Source organism: Microplitis mediator, chromosome 3, assembly GCF_029852145.1.
Source record: "Microplitis mediator isolate UGA2020A chromosome 3, iyMicMedi2.1, whole genome shotgun sequence".
In the NCBI taxonomy this organism is placed as follows: Eukaryota; Metazoa; Arthropoda; class Insecta; order Hymenoptera; family Braconidae; genus Microplitis; species Microplitis mediator.
In genome coordinates this window covers 6,272,130-6,298,761 of record NC_079971.1, presented here as the reverse complement: position 1 = coordinate 6,298,761, position 26,632 = coordinate 6,272,130, and the positions used below count along the sequence as shown (strand labels likewise).

At 29.3% G+C, this 26,632-nt stretch overlaps 1 protein-coding gene across 10 annotated transcripts in view; it reads left to right on the top strand.

Moving 5' to 3' along the window:
* The first annotated feature begins 313 nt into the window (after positions 1-313).
* Positions 314-26,632, top strand: part of LOC130664649 (RNA binding protein fox-1 homolog 2) — a 138,654-nt gene continuing 112,335 nt past the window's right edge. For 5 of the 10 annotated variants that reach the window (XM_057464671.1, XM_057464672.1, XM_057464667.1 and 2 more), the window contains exon 1: positions 314-1,048. In XM_057464671.1, the coding sequence (XP_057320654.1) occupies positions 1,037-1,048 (12 nt within the window). In that variant the 5' untranslated portion in view covers positions 314-1,036. The remainder of the gene's footprint in view (positions 1,049-26,632) is intronic. The other 5 variants (XM_057464668.1, XM_057464666.1, XM_057464663.1 and 2 more) reach the window with 1 other exon arrangement.

Here is a 26,632-nt window from a genome sequence, read left to right as displayed (position 1 = left end):
TACATCCATACATATATAAATTCATACATAAGTGAGACAAAGACCAAAAACAGTAGTAAATTCGTGCCTTAATCTCACTCACTCTTTTTCCTTTATTTCCATTATTCTATACCTTGTATACGTACTTCTCATTCTCATCTACACATCCACTAACCCACACCTCCAAAGACCACCCACACCCACATTTAAACTCACACCTACATACATAATGGATTCCAGTTAGTTAAAATGACCGGTATGTGGCGCTGGCTGCGCAGTGCCGGTGCGCGTTAGTCCGCCGCGCCGTCGCCGGCATGAAATGTTAAAAGCATCAGCACCAGTCGCAACCAACTCACGCACGGTAATAGGTCGCGCGTGTTTTAATATAATTTATTATATTAAACAAATACTTAAGACATAAAAAAACATAGTAATTATTACTATTTAAATATAACAATAATAGTAAAAATATTTAAATTTAAAAAAAGTGCGTTAGTGATAAATAATCACTAGTTTTTTTTTTATTTCGTTGTCCCTTTTGATATTTACGTGCACAGTGAATTTAATAAATTGTATAAACGGTGAGAATTTATTTAAGGATATATATATATATATATATGATTTATTAATATATCTATATTCATAATAAAAGGGAGCTAGAGGCTGAGAGACTAGTGCGCGCGCAAACAAAGACAAAACAGACGGTCGTACTTGTAAACCGCGTGCAGCGTGCGCTATTCGAATTTATTGTCCTTGAGTTTTTTTTCTTTTTTTTTTTAAATTTCTATTTGTGTGGTTTTTTTTTTTTTTTTTTTATTAATTAATTAATTTGAAAATTATTTTTGAGTTACGTTTAAATCGTGTTGTGAGATAATATAAAATAAAAATAATATTTTAAAAAATAAAGTAAAAGCCAAGTGAATAAATTAGTGGATAACGTGGAGGCCGTAGTGAGGGAGAGACGAGGAAACTTGGATCAGTTTTTTTTTTAACAACAGTGGAGCAAAACGGCCTCAAACTGTGGGGCTCCGGGGCGTTTTTCCTTCCACCCCAAGGGATGTACTATCCTGTAAGTTATTTTTATTTATTTATCTATATTCAAATTTAAATTTAAATTTAATTAGTATGCGATGACGAGATAAGATCAGGTCGAAGATCATTTAATTTTATTTAAACCGCGTACGAAAAAATTTGAATTTTTATTTATCGTAACTGGGTTTTATTTATTTATTTTCTTATTCTTATGGATCTCAATCACTTGGTAGTTTTCTTGGAAGTGAGTGTGTGTGTGTGCGTGTGTGTGTGTGTGTGGAGATGAGATGAGAAGTAGATGGTATTTATCCCAACGACGGCGGTTTGGTAGACCGTAAAAATAGAACGCAAAACAAAGCGACTGTTGAAGCGAATACGAGTTGCATTTGAATTTTACTTTTACATGCTGTAGTTGTTGTTATTATTATCATTGTACGTAACATTGATTTTATATATTTATACATTTTATTTATAACTTTTAAATGTTAGTGATCAGGTCTTATTGCTCTATTTCAAATTAACTCCATTTGTATTTCTATATATCGATCTGTCATAGTGGATTTTTTTTTGGTTTTATTACTTGGCATGGGATTTTTTTGAAACTTTAAACGAATTAAACGCCAAATAGTTAGGAGAGTTGAGGTTATGTTTCATTCCCTCGCGTCGACTAGACGTTCGATACTTGCCTCCATTCTATCTCTTTTACATTTTATATTTTTATATTTTTCATTTATTCGGTTTGAATTTGTCATGCAGACGTTAAACATTTTTATTATTTTTGGTAAATAAAAAAAATAGTGGGAGGAAAAAATTTTTAAAATACATGGAAGAATTTTGAAAATTTTATTGTGTATTTAAAAAAAATTTTGACAATTAACTTTGTAATTGAAAAGGTGAAAATTGTCAGATGTCAGTTACTTGAAAGTATAATTTATCTAATGACAAATAGTGATCCTGAAGTTAGAAGATTATTAATAATTTTTGGATTAAAAAAAAAAAAAAAATATAAATATGCACATGTAGGAAATTTAATAAACTATAGGTGCAATTTTTTAAAATATTTTTTTTGCATAGTTCAATGTTTTGAAAATAAATTAAAAAATTATTAGACCTCGGCTAACGTCAGTAGATTGACAAATATATTATTTAAAAAATCGATTGTTTAAAATTAATTTAAAAAAAAAATAAAAATATGCACATGTAGGAAATTTAATAAACTATAGGTGCAATTTTTTAAAATATTTTTTTGGCATAGTTTAATGTTTTGAAAATAAATTCAAAAATTATTAGACGTCGGCTAACGTCAGTAGATTGACAAATATATTATTTAAAAAATCGATTGTTTAAAATTAATTTAAAAAAAAAATAAAAATATGCACATGTAGGGAATTTAATAAACTAGGTGCAATTTTTAAAATTTTATCGTTGCTAAAAAAAATTCAAAAATTATTAGACGTTGGCTAATTCATGATCCTGAAGTAGCAGACAGTTAACAATTTTCGGATTTTTTTTTTCAATGTCAATTACAAAAAAAAAAAAAACTAAATTATGCATATGTAGAAAATTAAAAAAACATTATAAAATTATTAGACGTCAGCTAACTTTAGTGTCCTGGCTAATTTCATTATCATTAAAATTAAATAATAAAAATCCATAAATATATAAATAATAGCAAACCATAAAAATAAATTTTGATTCATCCGGATGTATAAAATTAAAGTAAAATCAAGGTCAGTTGTATGTAAGATCTGAAATTTAATATTTTAAAATTACTGAAGAACTTGAGAATAATAATTTGAGAAAGGGAAGACCTTGTGTTGATTTTTCAGGTATGAAAAATAATTTTCGACATCCAATTGTCGATGGTTTTAAACTTAGACGTTAAATCTCTTGTCTGTTAAATCTACACAACATATAATATATAGGATTTATTATTATTATTAGTGTTATTATGTGTCGTAGAGTAGACACTAGACCATTACTATTCGGCGAATAGAGTACAGTAGACTGGGTTCTTATCCCTCTTTTGATTTGTATCGTTCTTCTACTTATTCTCTTTTAAAACTCAGGTAGATGGTAGACTGCAGGATTGAATTTCGCACACAATGAAGCCACCGTATTTTACTTTTTTTCTTTACTTCTAAAGCTGTTGGGTTGGATAAGGATAGAAAATTAATAAAAGATGAAAATAAATAAAGAGAGTAGAGTAGAGTTTGTGAAAAAGAAACGGATACAGGAGAAAGGGAGTTGGTGCATGTCCCCATTCCGTGGTGCTCAAATTGGTTCCGATGAGGTGTAATTTATTATTATTATTATTGCTATTAAAATTCCAATACCATACGACCAGAGAATTTTTATCATAAAATATTAATGGATAGCAAAGGGGGTTAGAGGACACATTTTTTAAACAAATACATTTTTTTACATACCCGCGTTTATTTAAATTATAGCTGTTGTAGAGGGTCTCTCCCCACGAAAAAAATTTACAAAAAAAACATATGTTAAAATATATAACAAATATATTTTTAATAGCTAACTTTAGGCCGATTTTCGTATATATTTTAAATATATTAAATACATATAGGAAAATATATTACATGTATTTTTTAAATATTCTAAGATATTTAAATTACATTTAAAATATATAAAATACATACGGAAATCGGCGAAAAGTTTGCTATGAAAAATGTATTTTTTTTATATTACCATATATTTTTTAGATAAATTTTTTTCACGGAGGTCATGTCGCAATTGTCAAAAAATTTTACTGTAATATGTTTAATTTTGCCGCGAAATTCAAAAAATGCCGTCAGTTCAAAAGTTTATATTCATAACACGTTATGTCAGATGGATGCTGGCTACAATTTTTATCAGAACTTACTGCAACTTCGTACACTTGTTCTATGGAAAATTACCTTCATGAAGTTCAAAGATGAGCAAAATCGATCGAATAGTTTAGAAGATAGGGACGTTTGAAATTGTTTTCGATTTTCATAGAAATAAAATTTTTTGCTTTATCCTCAAATGACTTTTGAACCGAAAGCGACAGTTTAATTTCGCAAAATGCGTCTTGAGGTTCGTGAAATTTTCTTTGCTTTTCACTACACATCTGGTGTTTCATCAAAATTTCTTTTAGCAAATTAATGATTTCGAATATTTGAAAATAAATAAATAAAATACTTTTTTTTAATTAGGAAAATTTCCCTCATCAACTTTTAAAATAATCGGTCAATTTGGCTCATCTTTGAATGCAATTAAAGTAATTACCCAAAAAATGAGTAAAATTTCACAAATAAAAAATTTTCCTTCCATTTCGGCTGTGGCCGAATGACACTTCACTATTTCCATTTTTTCTAATGAATATTGTATAACAGTAGTGTCTATATATATATTTTATTTATATAACTGCATTTTCATTCGATAACTTTTCACCACCACGTGTGTTAGTTGTCTTTGTTCGCACAAGTCGAGGTCACGCCAGGGGATTCGTTGTCTGTTGCATGCGTAAATAATCGACGACCCGGAAGAAGACATGGCACTTTGTAGTAGAGTATGTACAGTACAATACACCAGTGTCTTTCTCCGAGTCTTGGGTCTTAGGTCTTGAGTCGGTTCTGCATTAGAGAAAGCCGATAAACTAAAATCTCCGGAAAACTTTTCAGTTTCTCCAGGTTATAATGCCATATACTACGACCATTCTATACTTCCACGACCCCCCCCCCACCACCACTACTACTACTACTACCACTACTACTGTAATACACTAGTGCAATACATAAAATTATTTATGACTCGTAAAAATCTTTCGTCTCAAGTATTAACAACTGTCTGTAATATTTTTACAGTTCTGTATTTTTTTTTTTTCCCATTCAATTTAAACGTTCGCTATTATTATAAATTAATTTCATTTTAATTAATTGATCTGTGCTTATTAACAGTTTTTTATTATGAGTGTAAATGTAGCAGACGTCCGACAATTTTTCAATTATACATAAAAAATTAAATAACTAAAACGATAAAATTAAAAAAAATGCATGTACTGAATTTTGAATTTTCTAAACATGCATTTTTTTATTTTTATTTTATAAACATTTTTATTTATTATTTCAAAGTTTTAAAAATTTTCAGATGACCGCTAATTTTACTACCAATTTTTTTATTAACCATTTAAATATAATTTGTTAATTAAAAATAATAAAATTAATTTTATTACTAAATTTTAATTCAACGTAAAAATTGTCAGCTAATTAAAATTTGTTAATAATTTTACAAGTAATTGGATATTTACTACGTAAATTAATGACGTAAATTCGATGATTGTCATAAATTATCAGGCGGTAGTTAAATTTGTATAGATAAAAATAGTAAAAAATTAGTAGTAGTGACAAGTGTTAGATAAATATTAAATTGTTGTATTAACAAATAAAATTCACCGGTACACTCGTTCTGCAGACTATCTTTCGGTCTTGGGATATATCATATATGTAGTTGAGTAAATGAAAGGAAGTGGTATTACAGTAGAGAGGGAATACTAACAGCTGTTTCATCGTTGAAACACAGACCCGACAATAATAGTCAATTGAGCATGTGGGAGGTCATTTTTGTCTCTTTATTTCTATCGTCCTTTTACTTTAATTTTTGTTTTTTTTTTCCTACTTTATTAACTACTTTATACTTTGGGTTTTTATTTATACCCGTACTTGTAATGTTAGTAGAACTCCAATTCATTAAGGTTGTTTGAGAAATAAAATAAAAATGAATTAAAAAAAAAAAATTGAATCACAAATCGATTAACTTAGTCGTTCTGGTACCCGCCAATTTATTACGCGCTTCAATTGCACGACAGACTTCCGCGAATGAAAACGACCCGACCACGCAATTATCAACTATTTGGAAACTCCATTCGATTTAATTTCTCGATTCTCCACACAATATTTGGCAATCAAAAAAAAATTTTAATCACTGTCACACATCATTTTACTTTGATACTTTTTTATTATTATACAGTTAGAAATTTTGTGTTGAATTCAACGCAAATCGTGTGGCGCAAACGGTCAACACAAATTTTAGTGTGAATTCAGCACATTGCGTTTGTGTTGATCTTGAACACAAATTTTATGTCAAATAATTGAACACAAAATCTGTTTTTTTGACAGAAAATTTGGGTAAATTTAACAGACTTTTCGTGTTAAAATTAACTAATAAATATGAACTCATAATCTAACTAACTCAAGTATACGGATCTACCCTTAGTACAACTGATGTCAATTTACCAAACAATTAGTTCGATTTTCAGTGATTTTTTTAAAAAACGGAGCTATGAATTATCCTTCCGTAAAATGAGAAAAAAATCATTGAACCTGATCATGAAAATATTCAAGTTATCTATGATTATATTTAATTGTAAATCAATTATAATCCAAGTTTCCTTGCAGACAATGCTGCTGCAATGCTTTGCTTGGTTACAGTAATGAAGAAACGCGCGGGTGTTTAACTAAACACCACTAATTTTGTGTTAATTTTCTAATAACACAAGGAATTTGTTACATTACAGATTTTCTAATCATTTAACATAAAATATCAGTTAAAGTAAAATAACACAGACGGTTTGTGTTGAATTAACAGATTTTTGAGTTGAAAATCAACACAAAAATTTAACCAAATAATTTTTTAACACAAATACAATGTAATTTATACAATAATTCCATAACTGTTCTCATGTTACTATGACTATAGTAATTTTTCTATAAATTTTTGATGTAAAAAATACCGTAAAATTCTCTGCGTGTACACAACATTTTTATCCGTGTACCTTTAAATTTATTCTATCAACTTTTTTTTTTAAATTAAATAATTAAACGCATTAACATCATGACCAGTCATAATTAGTGACAATTAAAATTTAATTCTAAAAATGTTATCATTGATCACGTGAAAAAAAATTTTTTTTTCTTCTTTTACTGTCTACAATATTTGGCACCGCTCCAGTCTAAAATTTCGCATAGTTACGACGGTTTTCATTTATTAAAATCACCATTCATTCATACATTCATAAAATTTTGCATTTTACATTTGTTGCATTATTTGAAAATATATACACATATATATATTTTTTCTTATTCTAATAATTTAAATTAATTAACAAAAAATTTCTTCTCATTAGTGAATTTTTTTTTTTCTTATTTCCAAGTTAAATCAACACATTTTTTAGATTAAATGAATGTTAATATATTTCCCAAGTACCGTACAGTATATAAATATGTATGATATGTGTGTATATATGTGTATATATGAACATATGTGATATCCAGAAGGAGTAACTGACGCAGTTATTTTTTCTCCCTCGGTTTCACTCTTAGTTATTCAAGAAAAATGCGTTTCTTTACAAGCAGCTTGGTATGTATTTTATATATCTGTGTGAATCGGCTGCAGAATACTACCCTATTGCACTAGGGATCCCGTTACATCGTCCCCATCGAGCGTAAACCCTTCGTCATCGCTCTCTCTACTCGGTGATTCACGAGAGACGTCGCGTCGCCTTTTTTTTAATTTATTTATTTATATCTTTCATGTGCTTTATTTTTTCCCACATTTACTCTCTTCTTCACTTTGACACGAGTTATATATATTCTCGTATATAAACTCATATATTATTATTTTCATTTAGTTTATTATAATTCTAGTTCACTTTCGCAACATTTTAATTCACGCGTTTTATCATTTTTATTATTATTGTACGGTCAATTATTTTGTCATTTAAACATTTAGCGGCTAAATATATTATGTCGTTTAAAAGTTTGCAAGGATAATTATCTTAATTATTTATCTACGATTCAATTTTACTTTACGTCAAAATTATTAATTTTTCAATAATTTGAATATTTAATTTTATCAATTTTTATTACAATTTGAATTTTGTAGTTTATTATATTTAAGAATTTTATGAAAGCTACTGCTGATTTTTGTCATAAATTTAAATTTTGAGTTTAAAAAAATCGTCATGACAAAAATATTGACAAAGTGACTTTTTACGTAAAAATTGTTTAATCTATTGGTTTTTAATGTCTTACACTAATTCTGGTGACTAATCATTGAAGTATGAATACATTTTGACATGAGATTGATAAAATAATCGACCTGTACAACAAGAATATTTATTTGAGTAAACAAAGTTCAAAAATTTCCATAGATAATTCGAAAGATCTGAAAAAAGTGACTGGTATTTAGCAAATATCTCTGTAAATATTGATTTTTATGCAAAATTGCACATAAACTTTTTTGCAGGGCTTCAAATTTTGAACCGAAACGATATCCTGTACTTTTTCAAAAAAATCAATAGTTAGTGAGATATTTTGAGTTTAAAATTCAAATAACGAAATTTGGAGTTCAAAATTGCTAAGATATTTTGGACTTTATTTTGACCTTTGGTTTAAAATAATATTAGGAAGATTTAAATACGTGTTCAAATTCGCTGAGGGTTGAAAATTGCTAGCGAAAAAAAGTTCAAAACTTTAACAATGCATTTGAGTTTTATTTACGTCATTTTCTTTATAATACAATCTACATTAATTTACTACAAAATTTCTTATTGCTGATGTTGTCTTTCACTTGTACTCACTGACTACAAAATTAGTATTTATTTGACTAAACAAAATCTACAAATTTCCATAGATAATTTAAAAAATTTCAAAAAAAGTGATTGGTTTTTATCAAATATCTCTGTAAATATTGATTTTTTTGCAAAATTGCACGTGACCTTTTTTGCAGGGCTTCAAATTTTAAACCGAAAAGATATTTTGTACTTTTTCAAAAAAATCAATAGTTAGCGAGATATTTTGAGTTTAAAATTCAAATAACGAAATTTGGAGTTTAAAATTGCTAAGATATTTTGGACTTAATTTTGGCCTTTAGTTTAAAATAACATTCGGAAGATTTAAATACGTGTTCAAATTCGCTGAGGGTTGAAAACTGCCAACGAAAAAAAGTTGAAAACTTTAACGACGCATTTGAGTTTTATTTACGTCATTTTCTTTATATTACAATCTACATTAATTTACAACGAAATATCTTATTGCTGATGTCGTTTCTCACTTGTACTCAATGGTCGTCAATTGAGTCTATACACCAGAGTATGCTAGTTTTTAGATTTTTTTTTTTTTCGAGTAAAGAGCTTTTGGATAGGGGCTGCTGTATGTATCTGCTACTATGCCATACATATACATACATATATACATACATAGATGTATAAAACCGAGGGTGAGTATCGATCGGCGCGTAGTCGCAGCTTCTCTTTAAGTCATCCGGGAGCACCCGGACCAACGCGGTCTGGCGCAACCGACGCCATCATGACAACCTACAAAGCTTCCATCGTACTTTCATAAAACTAATTTACAAATTCCCATTATTTCATTTATCAAATTATCAATGTCAATATTTTTACAAATATTGTCATCAATTAAATAATCATCAACATAATTAAAAAAAAAATTATAAAAACTAAAAAAATAATTTAATCAATAATCGAAACCGAAAGTGAATTATATGACAAAATTCTTCTGTACCGACTGGGTCACGACCCTGACCTTCGGTCGGCCAGAAAATTCGCGCAATCTCACTCTCGTTTCTCCTTCCATGTCTTGATGTGTCTTGCAGCTGCCTTATCAGGTGTCCTGGTTACCGGCTCGACCTTCGATAATTTAAAATATTAATTCTTTAAATTTTAATTCTTTTAAATTCAATCTGTTTCATCCCTTGAAACTCCAAAAGCTTCCGCTGATTCTACCAAATCTTGGATTAGTGTAATCACGTACGTAGAATTTTTTTCTTATACTCGTACTGTGATATAACGAGTTCAGAATTGCAGCTTAAGATTATTATTATTATCTTAATGCGGGTGAAAAATTTTGATACTGTCATCGATCGTTACTTCTCAATCTTGCAGCAGAGTCTAATGATACAGTCGTTTTATTTCAACTGGTTAAAGTACAGCTTTCTTTAAAATGAAAAAAATAAAAACTTGGAAAATAAGTTGGATAGTTTCTAGAAGCTTCAAGATACTCGTGCTTCTAAAAGCTTTTTCCATTTTTCTTCTTCATTCGTAGCAGCAGTAGCTCCACCTCCGTACTTAATATTTTTTTTTTCTTTCTCTTTATTTTTTCTCCACCGATGAGCGGTCGGCTGAAGGCACACAACTAAAGAGTAAACGCGGTCGGCGATAATGACGAGGTCATCTTCGGGGTTATCGGTTTGTTCCACGGGCTCTTGATGACTGGTTTCGATGTACGTTTGTTTGTCTGTGAGCTTGTTGTCTGTTTGCAAAGGGAATTTCTTCGTCAGTTGTGGCTAATTTCTGTGTCTTTGGTCAATTCAATAGTTACAAAGACCCCACTGTTCTCGTTCTATACTCCACTGTTTTTTTTCTATTATTATTTTTGTTGTTTTGTTTGTTCATTCATTAGCGTAAAAATTTTTTAGAAGTTCAGAAAAATTTTTTTGATTCTATTTTTTATCTACAATAGAATTACTCATTTCTATTGTGAATTGATGAACTTTAAATGTTAGTAAATTTATTGATGATAAATATTTTTATTTATATTATCATACATTTTATCGTCTCGGTAGAAATTTAAAAAATGATATAAATAAATTATTAATTAATTATCCAAGTAATATTTTTAGCCCGACTGACCGATTATAGAACTTGTAAAGACTGAATGTACATTTTATATTGAATCTCATTATGTTGTAATGATATTAAATCCTTCAAACGTTATCTATTTAAAGTTTTCGATTTTAATATGGAAATCTTTAATTCAATTACTTGAGTTATTTTAAATTTGTTTCTACGGCGATTGTTCCATATACTTGTGAAATTTGATTAGATATGGGGGAGGGTCGAGGAAAAATGGGCTGGCTAGGTAAAAATATCATTAGTTTGTTTTTTCCACTAGCCCCGTATGAAAATAATATATATGGTCAAAATATATGTAAAAATATATGATAAATATCAGAAAATATATGTGGCGAATTTAACTATATTTTCTGATATATTTTTATCACATATGAAAATATATATTCTTGTCATATACGAAAACTATATTTTTATCATACATATATATATAGATTTCTATCATATACGAAAAATATATTCTTATCATATATAAAAACATATTTATATTGTGTATGTAAAGAAAACTTTCTTGTTCGTATGACCAACTCCAATTGAATTAGATCTAAATTTTAATATACTCTTTGAATTGCAGTTAAAATTTTCAAAATTAGTTAATTTGATGCAAATATATATACCCATATACATATACATACACCGAATAAAATATAAGCTTAAATATAACAAAGAAAATATATGGTGCCATAGATAATATAAATTATATGCTACCATATATTTCATTTCATATAAAAATTTTATATTTTTTAAATATAAAAGGAAATATATCAATACAATATATTTTAAGGCAAATGTAAATGTATATGTATAGCTTAAGATAAAAAACATATAAGTTACATGTATGGAATACATATATTTACTACTGTATATAATTTTATATTAAATCGGCGAAAATCTCTATATGATTTTTTATAATATACAATATAATATATCATATATTGTTTTGTTGCAAACATATATGATTTTATATATTTTAACCATATATTGTTTTTTCATACGGGGCTGTATTGACTACTTTTTCTTTAGTCACTAAATAAGAATTTGAAATCAATAGGATAGAAGTACCATTTGTGGCCACTGTTCATTTTCGGACATTTAATACTTTATTTTAATTAATGGAAATGAGGAAGGTTACAGGATCGTATTCAGTTTTATTTAAATGAATTATGTCTTTATTAATTTAAACTGTGATTTGATTTAGAACTGAAAAGAGCAATAGGAAGATTGACGTGCTTACAGCTTAGAGAGCTAGTTAAGACTTAATATTTATTTCTATATATTTCTTAACCTAGGTCCTTACATCCTACAGTTACATTTGGTCTATGTACAAGTTATAGCTTGCATTTTTGTCCCACGAATATACCCAGTTTTATTATCCTGAGAGAAATGTTCCTTTCGTTTTCAAAGAATTAATAAAACCTAATCCTGCTTCAAGGGCAGAGAAAATGCAAACCAGATGTCCCTGCATTTTCTCCAAAGACATAAGTAAAAATAAAATATAAAATTAAAAACTAAAAGTGTAAGAGAGAGATTTTTGTTAACTGACGTACAATAATTCAACATTAATTAATGGAAAAGTGTAAAATAAAATTTCCAGTTTAATAGTGAGACAAAAGTATCTTTTTAAATTTTTAAGTGTCCAAAACTGGTCCTACACAGTAAAAAAGGATCCGTCAAAATCAACGCATATCGTGTGTTAGACAAACGTTTTACACTGATTTATGTGTTATTTTAACATGTGAGTGTTAGAAAAAGTTACATACGCATATGTTAAAAGTAAAAATTTTCCAAGAATTTTTTTGTGATGGTCGACATTATTTTTAAGATATTTTGTGTGTTGATTTGACAGTAACATATAAAAAGTGTTACTTTCGAATAAAATAACATTTTTGTGTGTTAAAAAATCAATCGATTGCGGCAGTTCAAACAAGATAAATATTGTGTGTTAAATTGACACACAAAAGTGTTAAAAATTCAGCACACAAAATTTCAACATACGCTTTTTTTTACACTTTGACGATTCGTTTTTTACTGTGTAAAGTGGCCAAAAACGATACCTCTATCCTGTAGGTCAGGGTAAAAAAATGTGCGACAAAATGGGGATTTTTCAAAAATTTAAAAATTAACTGCTTTTACCGAATTTCATTTCGTTTTATTCGTCAAGCGAAATGAGCCTTCGTAAAAAAAAATTAATTTAAAAAATTTTAATTTTTTGATTCCATGACTAAAATATTCCTGACACAAATTTGTATGAAAAAATTTATTTTATCGCTTACAAATCTATTGCTGGGTTCAATTTTATCCATGTGAAATTTATTGTTAATGGAAATTCGTAAAAATGATTTCAGATAAATTTTTTTTTCAATAATTTTGGGTGGCCCACGTCGCCCCGTTATATCTGTATCGCTTCTATCCATAATTTTTTAAAAAATTTGTAGAGATCGCCCATCTCCTATTTATTAATAATACGATAATTATCCCCCATATCGATTGACATTAATTCCATATTCATTATTTCAGAAATTATATCAATTTTGGTATTGAATTCTGACATTGATGATATCCTGAATTTTTTTCGTTCATTAATTAGTTTTACTAATGAGATCTCGTTAATATTCGACAATGAGTCCTCATTAAAATTTAAAAATTTTTTATTTCCCTCTAATTATTTATTTACGCATCAACAGAAAACGTCATTATTTTTAAAAAAAATTTCGACCCTCTTAATTTTTATCGCTTGATTAATCGATCTATTTTTCAATTCATAACAAATATATAATTATATAAACAATTTATTAGCAAATGTTATAATACAGTTTTTAAATTAAATTTCAAAATACATCAGTAAATATTACTTCACATGAAAATACATATATTTGTCTAGTATATCATATTTGTATCTCATATGTATACAAATACGATTCTGTTTGAATTCCTCTAATATTATTTGGCTCATAAAATCTTCTATGAATTTTCAATTTTAATTAAATGGATTCAACTGAAATTTTCTTTCCTATTTTATTAAAAAAAAAAAGAAAAAAAAGCTGCTATTTGATTTCGATATTCATTTGAAACATATTTCTTAGTGGAGTAAAAATGAATACAGTAGTGTATCAGGCTCGCAACCAAGAGCTGCCATCTCAACAAAATCGAATTTGACATCTTTCGGATACCTTTTACGTCGAGAACCAATCTCGATATCAGAAACTAGCAAAGACGGCGACGATATACCCCCTCTGGGTTGTACGATGGTTGGTAGGATATCCCACGAGTCGAGTTTTATTCCCCTGTGCCATATTGGATCACGAGAGAGTCCTGGAGATTCGACAGGAGGAGTTGAAACCCTACTACTTCATCATAAATGATATGACACGATTCGATGATGGAAAATTCGATAGAAAATATTACTTTTATCTACTTTTTTTTTCTTTAATAAAAAAAAAAGATTTATGTAGGTCTTTAAGCTGTTCTTTTTTTTTCGAAACCATTACAATTGTAATAAAAAATTTATGTATTTTTATTTGCAATTGTATGATTTAATATTTCCCATAAACTCTAAGTGAATTTCAACGTTTATAAATTTTAAAAGTTATAAAATCAGGTATTCAGTCAATTTTTATTCGTCCGAATACTTTTTTTTACGTTTTTTTTTCTGTTATTCACTGGGAAGTCGTTCAAGAAAACGTGAATACACATGAAAGAGAGACGGAAAAGTATGTTACTTGGATTTACGTTGGTCCTGATATTAAAACGCGAATGAGATTTACGAGCGATTCACTAACAGCTGCTTTCCTACTAGAGAAATGGTTTTCTCTTAGAATATCAGTTATCCTTCATCTTGTAAATGTGGGAAAAAATTTTTTAAAGAATAGTGTAAAAAAAAAAAAAAAACAATTCTTTTTATGACGAATTTTTGAACTTAACTTTCACATTAATCAAATCATTTTTACATATGACGCTGTAAAAAAAACAGGGTAAATTCAGGCAATGTAGGTGTTAAAATTTTCGGTGTTAAAATTCAACACCGAAAGCGGTTTGAAAATAACACTGCCGAAGGTGTAAATCTTCTTTACCGGTGTTGAAAAAATTTTCCGATGTTGAAATATTTTTCGGTGTTGAAAATATTTAACTTTGTGAATATTTTTACTTCAGCGATCACGAAAGTTTGACAGTATTTTTATTAATTAATTGAATTATTGGTGATTAAAATGGCGGGCGTAAAATTGTGTAATTTTTAAATAAATTACGTATAACATAAATTTTTATATTTTTTTATATGTAATACATTTTTTTTTCTAATTTCTATACGTGGATTTTTTTTTACACCGATTTAACACCGCCTACACCGGTGTTATTTCATTTTAACACCACTTTTTTTACAGTGTATTTAAAATTCAATAATTTACTATAAATCCAATTATTAATTAATTATTCTCACAGTTGCCTGATACCTTTTTTTTCTAAAAAAATTTACGATTTGTGAGGAAAAAATATAAAGAAAAAAAAATAGCAGCAAAAAATTTGTTTTAGTTACAAAGCTAACGATTTAGAAGCAATTTTCCAGTTAACTAGTGAGAATTATCTCGATGTAGGTTCGTTGATCTTGATATATATATATGTACAGGAAAAAAAAACAATGTATCTTTTTGTCAATATCCAATTCCGATACATCGCTATCTCGACATTTCGCGGCGTCAATCGTTATTCGTATATATAGTAGCTTATCAGAGTTTCCAGTAGGAGGATCGATATCACAAGCATGCGCCTGTACACTTTCTGTTCCTGTCTCTGTATCCCGCGAGTGGTTATCGATATCACCGATAATTGGATGCCACAATATATATATTTTTTTATCTTTTTAAATTTGCCAGATTTACTGTTGAGATTTTAAGTCAAAAATTATTTTAGTTTCAATCTCTGTATCATTTATGATAGAAGATTGAAACTAATACGCCTTTATCTTTTTTTTTCTTTTTTTATCATAATTCAGTAATTATTTTATTTTAAAATGAATTTAAATTATCGGTATGTGGATCCGCAGTACATATATTAAGCTATGAGTTAATTAAAATAAAATAGCAAGTAAAATATGACAAATTAATCACAGACAGTAACAAGTAATTAGTAAAATTGTCGAAAGTCATAAAGGAAATAATTAACGTCCTAGTTAAATCTAGTACGTGAATCTAATATTCAAAATTTACAAGGGTGTTTTGGAGATCGGGAAAGCCGATAAATTTACCAAGTAGAGCTTACGTTTGGTGTCTAGAGATATAATATAATAACATAATAATGGTTAGATTGTTGAGAAGAGAGAGAAATTGAGCGAAAGAGTGAGTCGATGATAAAGAGTATGTGTGTGTGTATGTGAGAAGTGAATATATCTAACGAGAAACAGGAAATACTGTTTGTATCGTTTCAACCTCGCCAAATTCACTTTGAATCTGAATTCGAGTTTCGCGGTTGTTGTCTCGGCATTCAACCGAAATTCAAGTGACGTCAAAATACTGTTATACAGATTGTGTATAGCCATCGTCACCATCATTTGCGCTTTCAACTGTCTATATTTATACATAAATGTATAGATATACATATATATATTTATATACAATGTGACATTGGTGATTGTTGAAACGTTAAGTCTTAATGAGATTGTGAAATAGGTGTAGATGGGTAAACTGGTGACAATAATACTGTAAACAGTGCAATTGTTACTTTGATATTGAGACTGTTAATCCATTGATATTTGTCATATGATAATTATTGCGGCTTCCATTAACTAATTGCTCTACGTGGGTTATTCAATACATTTAACTCATTTATTATGTCAATTCAAACAATTATTATATATAATAATATTTGAAATTATGAATAATTTTAAAACCTTCGTCGTGAATATTTCCACTGTAAAAAATCGGAAGTGAATTCGGATTTTATTTCAAATCGAATTCATTCTCGCACTCAGAGTTTCGGAGTTGTAGACAAAATCACTACGAATATGGAGTAAATAGGGAGTTTTTTTTCGATCAATGATTTCGGAGTGATGTGGATTTTATTTGAATCCGCATCACTCTGATTAGAACTTTAATATTGAAGTAAACTCCCTGTAGGAGTTAATTCCACTCCGAACCGGAGTTTCAATATTCAAATAAACTCGTCTTCGGAGTGAATTTTATTCGAAGGGGATTAAATTAATAGTCATCCGCTTCGCATTCACTTCGAATTTAATCCGCCTTCACTCCGCAAATTTTTTCAATGTGAACTTGGCTCCTTAAAGCCAAAAGGGCGTATACATGTAAGACTTTGAAATTAATTACGTGATATATTATGTATACATTATATTGAGCAGGTACTTTAGATATTGGATCGTAATTAAATTTCAACTTTTTATTTATCATGAAATCCATTAATATTTGAAAAAACCCGCGTAATTATTTGTTCTGCGCCATCTATATTCTCCCAACATGATGAATCTAAAAAAAATTGGTAATATTTCGTCTTAGCGCCGGATTTTCCATTAATCGATTTTTCGATACAATACAATTTTATAAATAAAAAAAATTAAAGCCTATAAGCATCAGCACTGAATTTTTAAGTTAATTAAATTATAAAAAAAGTGTAATAGGGGAGAGTGGGCAAAATGGGCCCCTTAAGAAAAAAGGACTTACATGTAATTTAAATGTAAGCCCATTTTGCCTCACTTTTCCCTGTAACAAAAAAAAAATTACTAGAACTTTTAAGGGAAATGCTTACACCCCTTCCTCTTCCTACGTGCAGTCAGGGGTAAAAATATTGCTATGATAAATTTATATTTATAAATTGGTTACTAATTTATATCAAAAATTTGGAATTATTCCAATAAAGTTTATTTTTAATTTTTTAAAAATACTTTTCACTCTTTCCTGAGAAGTTGCGATAAATTTTAAAAGAAAAAAAATCAAGATTTTAGATTGTTTTTTTTTTATTTATTTTATATTTTTGTTAATCCATCTCGTGCTTGGCAGGTAAAACGTTTTTCTGGTTGGCCTTCAACATCCGAGTTGTGCATACCTGAAAACTTTTGCCCTATAACCCAGCCATCTTCAAGGCTACTATTATAATTCCAGACTACAAATTAAATTGTATACCGCTAATCAAAGTGTCTATTATTTATATTTTTATTTTTTTCAACACATACTCTAATTTTTTTCCGTTTCCTTAATATTTAGCTATAAAACAAGTAGTTGGATTAACAAAGGGGAATGCGAAAAATTTTTATATTTATTTAATCGTAAGATAATTATGATATCGGTCTTTGTTGTACTTAAAGATATCATTTTTCTCTTTTTCCTACATCTCGCGTGTCTAAAAAGGTACATGAGAAACCAGTCCGTTGAGAATTGAGATCACGAGGGCCTCGAGGCTCTCCACTTCGAAACCCGACCTCTTTTTCATTCTTATCTTACAATAAAACACCATCCACCCAACAACATGTAATATGTATTTACTAAAAAAAAAAAAAAAGAAATTTAAAACATCAATTTTTCAAATTACCCTTCTTTTAATAATACACGAAAAAATTTTATTTCTCCGTCAAAAATCAAAATCCGCAGAGACTGGACTTTTTTTCTGAAATTTATTGACATTTCACTGAACAAAGTATACTTTGTTTTTTTTACAAATTTTTTGTTTAGTTTTTATGAGCCCACTCTTTGTTTCCTTTAAATCTGTTGAACGATTTTCGTATAAGCTTGGCTTCCCGCCAAATTGGTGATTCGTTCTCCACAGTTCGAAGAAAAGGCTCAAGACTTTTGTCCAATTGAAAATTATTTTCAAAGTCACCACAGCTGTATCGAATAGTGTCACTATTTCTTCTTTTTTCATCACTTTTTTTCTTAAAATAGCTGGCGTCAGTATAAAATATATATATATCCTCTATAAACCCCACGTCTGCTTCCAGTTCATTGTTAAATTGTATTTACATCGTTTCAGATCGATAAAAATAAAATATAAACGGAGCTTAATCATTTCATCCTAGTGTTGAAAATCATAATTCACTGCGACAGTTAATTTTATACTTATAAAAAAAAATTGATTTGTTAAAAGTTGACTTCTGGTAATTTTTGAACGTCACATTGCTCTCTACAAACAAATAAATGAAAAATACTGATGACATTGATATTTAATGAGAGATGAACTGAAGTACATCACTGATTCATTTAGTGGTACATTAAGAAATCATTGTACAGTAGCTATTTGTTGACTGAAGTATTATTCATTAATTTAATTTGAGAGAATGAGACACAATTTTTTAAATAATTTATTTTAACTTCCCGGGTCGAAAAATTTGATCAGTTTTAAACAAAATGAAAATTTAAGTTATTTCTATTTAATTTTACTTTTTATTTAATTAACATGGAAAATTTAATCGAATTTTGCCCGTACTATTCCTTATTTAGACTGTTTTCAATAATTTTTAGTCTAGTTTTGGTCGCCTGTAGATCAACATCAGACTTTTTTCTCAAAATATTTTGCCTTCTTTTGCTCTTACTCAGACCAAAATTATACTTTTCTGCGTATTATTTTTTTTTAGTCTCTTTTCGATTATCTTCAGATCAAAAACAGCTTAGAATTTTCATTAAAATTTAAAAATAGATCAACTAGTTCGAATACAGACCAATTAGTCCAAATACGGCCCAGTTACACTAAAATCAGATCTAATTTTTCGACCCGGGTTGAAAAACATGAAGAAATCGAATATTTTTTTATTAATTTACAGTCAAAATTCAGTGACTAAGCATACATAGGAAAAAAAGAGGATAAAAAGACAAATTTTCTTTGTGCTGACGATCAAACTTAGAACACGCTATGAGCCTCCGAAAAATTGTTATTCTACACCACAACTATCACTATATTCTTTAAATTTATCGATAAGCTTTCATATAAATTACTCTTGCCTATAGTAATAATCGTACTGTAGCATAACATTTGTTCGGTAGTATAATGAAAGTTGGTAGATTTTTCATCCTTATTTTTTCCGTTTAGTATTTAGAGACTAGTTCTCTAAGATCTAGAGATTATTCTTATAAATATTTCTGTAAAAGTTACTAAGTTTTCATTCATTAAAATTGTTACTTTTTGGTTAATATCTATGAACTTTGTTCAGATAAAGTAAACAAACAATTGGTTCTTGATTAAGTTACGCAGCTAACTCTTCTTATTTGTAACTCAATATAAATTTTATTTCCGCTAATTTATTGATACTTTATATACATTAACTTACAGAAAAAAATTTGATTCGTAAATTTCCCGTACGGGGGACATCTACCTTACGTGCTTTAAATTTTATATCAAGCAAAACATAAAAGCATTTGCTTTAGCCACGAACATGTTAATCCTCTCGATTAATACTTTAATCCCAATGTATAATCCATTAATTCTCAGTGAATTGATGATTAATGCGTTAATCCTCCGACTCAATTCGATGATACCGAGTTTCCATTATTTATTTTTAACAAGTTTATAATTAAAATCAATAAAATCTAGGACCAGTGTTAGTGTAAAGGTTTAGTTTATTGTCAGTAATACGTAGTGAGAATATTAAAGTATGTATTAAATTAAAAAATATAAAAGTGAAATTGAATTTCAAAGCACATCTGTGTAGATGTAGTTGAATAATAAAAAATATTTTTCGATTGGTTGGAGTCTAAACGAATTATTTTACAGCAATGTCTGGCATGAAGGGAAGTTATTGAGAAAGAGAAGAAGAGTTTTAGAGCACGCTCGTTGCATACTTCATCAGTATCCTGAATGATGGTAGCTAGGGAATAAGAGAACGTTAAAGCATGAGAGTGAATGAGAGTGAGTGGATAAAGGAAAGAAAAAGATAAAATAACCAACCAAGTTATATACCGGTGTCTGTGTTAGTAAGATAAGCCTCCAAGCATTGGAGATGCGATCGGAAGGTATTCGTAGCTCCAATGAATTATTCACTCGATCTACGGTACTCGTTTACCGATGCTGAGACCAAGAAATCGCAGACGCAGCTGATAGCTACGCGGGAGTGAGATATACTGGAAAAAGTTTTTAAAAAACTAAAAAAGATGTGGAAAACATTCGTTATGCATCTGAGCTTCCTTACAGTTCGACTCATATGAAATAGTAATCTAGTCTAGAGGAACCTCCTGGAAATACTCCTTCAGGTTTTGGATGCGTCGACTTTATGTATTTTTCTGGGTTTCGATTAATCTACAGAAATATTATGATTACTAGATTTTTTAAACTTTTTACGATCGAGACTGATTTCTTTTTAACTTCCCGCTGAGAAAATTTCAAATTTTCAAAAAAATGGAAGTTATTGGTTTCGGTCCGATTTTCAAAAATCGAGTTTTCATCAGATGTCGATGTTTTGAGGTCCTAGGAAGCTATTCTGACTATTCTCGGACGGACGTCCGTCCGTGTGTGTGTGTGAACTTTTTTTTGTCCGACGATATCTTTGGAACGAATCAACTGATTTAAACGTACTTGGTGGCAATCGAAAGAGCTCACCAAAACTTAGAATTGATTAAATTTTGGGGTAGATTGGTCATGTAGTTTACGAGTTATACGAAGAATAAAAATTAAAAATTTATTTTGTTTTTGGTTTTTTGCGTATAACTTATAAACCACTTGCCCGATTCGCCCCAAAATGTATTCACTTTTAAGTCTTGTTGAGACCTTTCGATTGCCACCAAGAATGTTCAAATCGGTTTATTCCATCCAAAGATATCGCCAGCCAAAAATTATAATTTTTCAGTGAGGGTATGTTTTACCGGCCTAACAAATTTTTGAGCTCTTCGAGCTCAAAATCAGCGGGATGTTTTGGGGCTGGCCCACAGGGTCAGGCGGTTTTCCGATTTTTTTTTTAAATTTATTTAGGGAACCAGGGATAAGAAGACATAATTTCTGAGACTAAAAAAATAATTTTTGTTTAAAAATGCTTACTTCCGGTTTGCAAAAAATTAGGGACAGGTTGACCGACTTGCAAATTTTTATTCTTATTTACAATCCTGACCTTAGAATCACTTTCGTCTAGTTTTCAATCAAACTTAAATTTTTTCAATGAAAATTTTTAGTTGTACTTTTTGGGGCTAATCGATTTCTAACTTCTTCTAAAAATCAACTGCATTTTTAAGCAAAATTATTTATCTTTCCCTCAAAAATTGTCTTATTTTTCCCCAAATTTCCCTAAAAATTGAAATTTTTATAAATACTTCCGAAATTATTGAAGTTCCATTTAAAAAACTCATTTAAAGGTAAAATCTTCCGAAACTTGGACGATTTTATTAAAGTTATATATATATATATATATATATATTGACATTTAAATCGACATCTATGAAAATACTTTGTGATGTTAATCTAATAATGAAGAATTTTAATTGGCAATTATAAATAATCGATGATTCATCGGACAAATTAACTATCAAAAATAGTTATTGATTATTTAATCTGACGAATTGGGTCATCACGAAGTAGCAATCGCCGTTTATTGGAATTCAAAGGCACCTGGATAAACAATCAACTGAATTTACATATAGCGTACACACCGAATAAACACATGTTTATATGTCTACATATATAACTGCCGGTAGAATAAGGTCTCAGGTTTATTTCTCTCAGAGTAGTTTTCCGGAAATAGTAAACTGGCTCTGGATAATCGAGAGCCTGGAATACAACTGAAACAGGGGACGTTGATGATCGATTTGACCTTTGTCGTGTTATCTAGCATGCCAGTGAGAGCATCCAAAGTTTCCTACGTGTTTTGCACGTTGACACATTTTGCTACACACCGGAAGCCGATCAATTGTCCGAACTACACTAGAGATATACGTCTGGCATAATAAAAAGTCATATATATATATGTGTGTGTGATGATTTGTCTCTAAATTTTCATTATCTATTTCCTGATATTTTTCATTCACTCATAAACGAACCAAAAATATTTAGTCAGGGTTCGAACCTCAGTGAACGCAAATATGAATTTTTCTCAAAACCGTAAGGTCTATTTACCCTGACGTCCCAACGCCGAAATCACAAATATCTGTCACCACGTTCACATCCAACAGTTAATTAGTCGTTGATGACCCTGGCAGTTAGAGAGACTTTGAATAAAAAATACCATCATTAATATATTAGTATGAGTAAATTAATTAAGAGTAGCAATAGTTTGGTTTCACGCTTGACGCGTTGTTGGAATACCGCGTGGAAGTTCCTCAAGGCTGCTAACTAAGCTAATTGGGTGTAACAACTCTGTCGTGTAGTTGTACACAACAACATCTCTCTATGTCTATCTGCTATCTCACTACACTAAATATCACTGGCTCTCACATTATGTCATCTATATCATACTCTACTTCTGTACTATAAGATGATGATAAATATCTATTTTGTGTCTGGGTCTTGAAAAATCCCCAGAAATATATCAAATTTATTTTCGGATTTTTTTATCATTTTTCATGGCCCTCAAGTTAGATCACGATTCGAAATTTTCGGATTTTTTTTAACAAATAAATTACAAAAAAAAAAAAAAAAATTGCACATGTAGAAAATAAAAAAAACTACAAGTGCAATTTTTTCAAATATTTTTTTTTTAATTTATCGTTTTTAGAAAAATCAAAAAATTATTAAACGTCGGCTAACTGCAGTATCATCATTTTTCTCATATTTAGGTCATATTGGAATTTTTTTTTTATTGGAAAAAAAAAAAATTCTGATATTTACTCATATAATTTAAATGTAAATTCACATTAATATTATAATGATTAAATTAAAATTAAATGACCATAAATTAAATTGATAGCATTTCCGAAAATTGTATAAATGAGATGAGTAAATTGAAATATCAAACGAAATTGTAACGCCAGAATTTTGATAGCGAGAAAGAGTGTATCATTTTCCATGTGAGTGAATGAAAAATTACATTCAATCAAGCCAACATTTCACACACACACATATATGTATATATATAGGAGAATATAACTAGATGTATTTGGTCTGGGTTGTTCGTAGAGTGAACCTCCGTGCCAGAATACGATCATTCACCGTAGGCCATATTGCTGGTATAACTACTGGATGGCGTTGATGGTTTTTGATTGGCCGGAAGTGACGTTACGGTACGCATCGTTCAGCTCATACTCTAATATAATACATCAACATTAAACATATAACATGTAACCCGCCTTCGTGTTGATTCACGGGCTACTGAAGTTTATGTTCAGCCTCCCACACATAGTCTACACAAGAATTTCTGGGTAATTACGCGTCTTGAAAAACAAGATTGAGATAAATTGATAATAATATATTACGTATATATAGATCATTTATTTATATAAAAAATATTTTATTTTAAATAATAATCTGTTAATGCTTTTGACAGTAAAAGAAACGAGAGTTTATATTTTACTTGTCGGGTATACTATTCTATTCTGCGCCTGGTCTTTGTGTATGAGAGTACATGGCATCATGCCAAAATGTTCCCTCTCATGTGCCTCAAGGCGATCCCTTCGTTTCGCTTTGATATTGTACTAACCCAAGTGTAAAACAAGTCCCTAAACAACAAAATACGCTACTGTCCTTACTAAAAATATATATATTTTTCAACTTTAAATATATTTTTAATTTGAAAGAAAAAAATGTACACAGAAAAAAAGTTCTTGAGTCAAGAAATATTTTGGAACACAAACGTTTTCAGGAACCAAGACAAGATTTTCTTGAGCCGAGACTTTGTCTTGGTCAGCGGAAATTTATACTGTGACCGGAAAATTGAAGTTTTCAAAAAAATTTTCTCGAATCAAGAATATTTACCTTCAGTACAGAACTTTTTCCTGTGTACCTGAAAATCGGAATATTTTTCACGAAACAAAAATGGAAAGTATACGTAATTTGACTACTTAAGGGTAGTTCCGGAAATTGAGGGTCGCCTAAGATTTCCGGCTGACATACCAGCATAAATGCGAAATATTATGATACTGAATTCACCCGACGTCTAATAATTTTTTGATTTTTTTCAAAACGATGAATCTTAATGTTGAATTATTGTACGTCAGTTAACAAAAATTTCTCTGATACTTTTAGTTTTTAATTTTATATTTTTATATTTTATTTTTATGTCTTTGGAAAAAAGCGGGGACATCTGATCTGCATTTTCTCTGTCCTTGAAGCAGGGTTAGGTTTTATTAATTCTTTGAAAACGAAAGGAATATTTCTCTCAGGGTAATAAAACTGGGTATATTCGTGGGACAAAAATGCAAGCTATAACTTGTACGTAGACCAAATGTAACAGTAGGATGTAAGGAACTAAGACCAGAAACATATAGAAATAAATATTAAGTCTTAACTAGCTCTCTAAACTGTAAGCACGTATCTTCCGATTGCTCTTTTTAGTTTCAGTTAAGACATAATTTATTTAAATAAAACTAAATACGATCCTGTAACCTTCATTTCCAACACAAAAAAAAACAAACCTAAAAAATTGTACCTGTAGTTTTAATTTTCTGCATGTGCATATTTTCATTTGTTTTTTTCTGTAATTAATTAGTTGGAAAAAAATTAAAAAATTTTTAATTGCCTGCTAACTTCAGGATCATGAGACATTTCGGTCATCTAGTAGATCTTTTACTTTCAAATTCTTTTTATTGCGCGAAAAACCTTCCGATCTTCAGATACATGAAAAAAAAAATTTCATAGATAATTTTTTTTTTATAAATGTTCTGCTCATTATTTAATTTCCTTGCTGTTTCTCGATTTTCTTTTCTTGTTGATAAAAAAAAATGGAATATTACCGTTGCCACATTAAAATGTTTTTCAAGAATATAATGAGACAGTACAGAACGCAGGACAAAGGAAGTGATTTCCTTTTAAATTAATATTTTTATTTTTAGTTTCCGTTGTTGTCGTTTTGCAGTAATTAGAACGCACTGAACCGCTCGACTGTTACATTCTGGTCCAGTCTGCGAATCTCGATGAGTCACCCCTTTGCACAGACACAAAGAGAGACCGGTTAGCGACGCATTATGTGCACCCTCTCTTCGCTTTATTCTCATGGGGCATGACCTATGTATAAACTCTCCCGTTCTACGCCATATACTCAACTTGCTTTTGCTCTACTCTATCCTATATTCCACTATATTTTATATAATACACGTACATAAACAAATAATACATATATATGTGTATATATGGATCCATAGGATGCTCTGGGCAATGCATTTTAGCTTTTTGAATAAAACAAGTAACAATATACTTGAATTTATATCTATTTATATAATTTGATGCTTTTCTATTAAATGATACATTCATTTTATGTACATTCATATTTATTGTAAACTCTATTCTTTACTGAGAATTAATCTATTAATGGATTTTATAAATAAATTAAGAGGAACTTTTTATTATCATTTAATTTAAAAAACATCAACTGTAATTATGGTACAAATTTTGTTTGTGGGATTTATCAAGATGAGATTATTGTTACTCTAATTTAAAACTTCATGCAGGATTAAAAAATTTTACGTTACTTGTAATTATGATTAATTATTACGGTTAATAATTGAGAAAAATTTTGCTTTTTATTTCGTAGATACTACGGTAGAAATAACCGAATTTTAGGTAATAGTGAAACAATTCAATATTCTTAAGAATTATGTACCTGAAGATTGGAACGTTTTTCGCAGAACGAAAATAAAAAAACAAAATTAAAAGTATAAAAAAGTACTGGATCGAGATTTCTAAAATGTTTCGCACAGATGCTTGTATATCAACCGAAAATTGCAAGCACCCCCAATTATCCCTTAAGTCACCTCAAGCAGTCGAATTACGTGAATTTTTTTCATCTTCGTTGCGCGAAAAACGTTCCGGTCTTCAGGTACATCTAAGAATTATACTGCTTATTTTCCACCAGATCTACACCTGAAGATT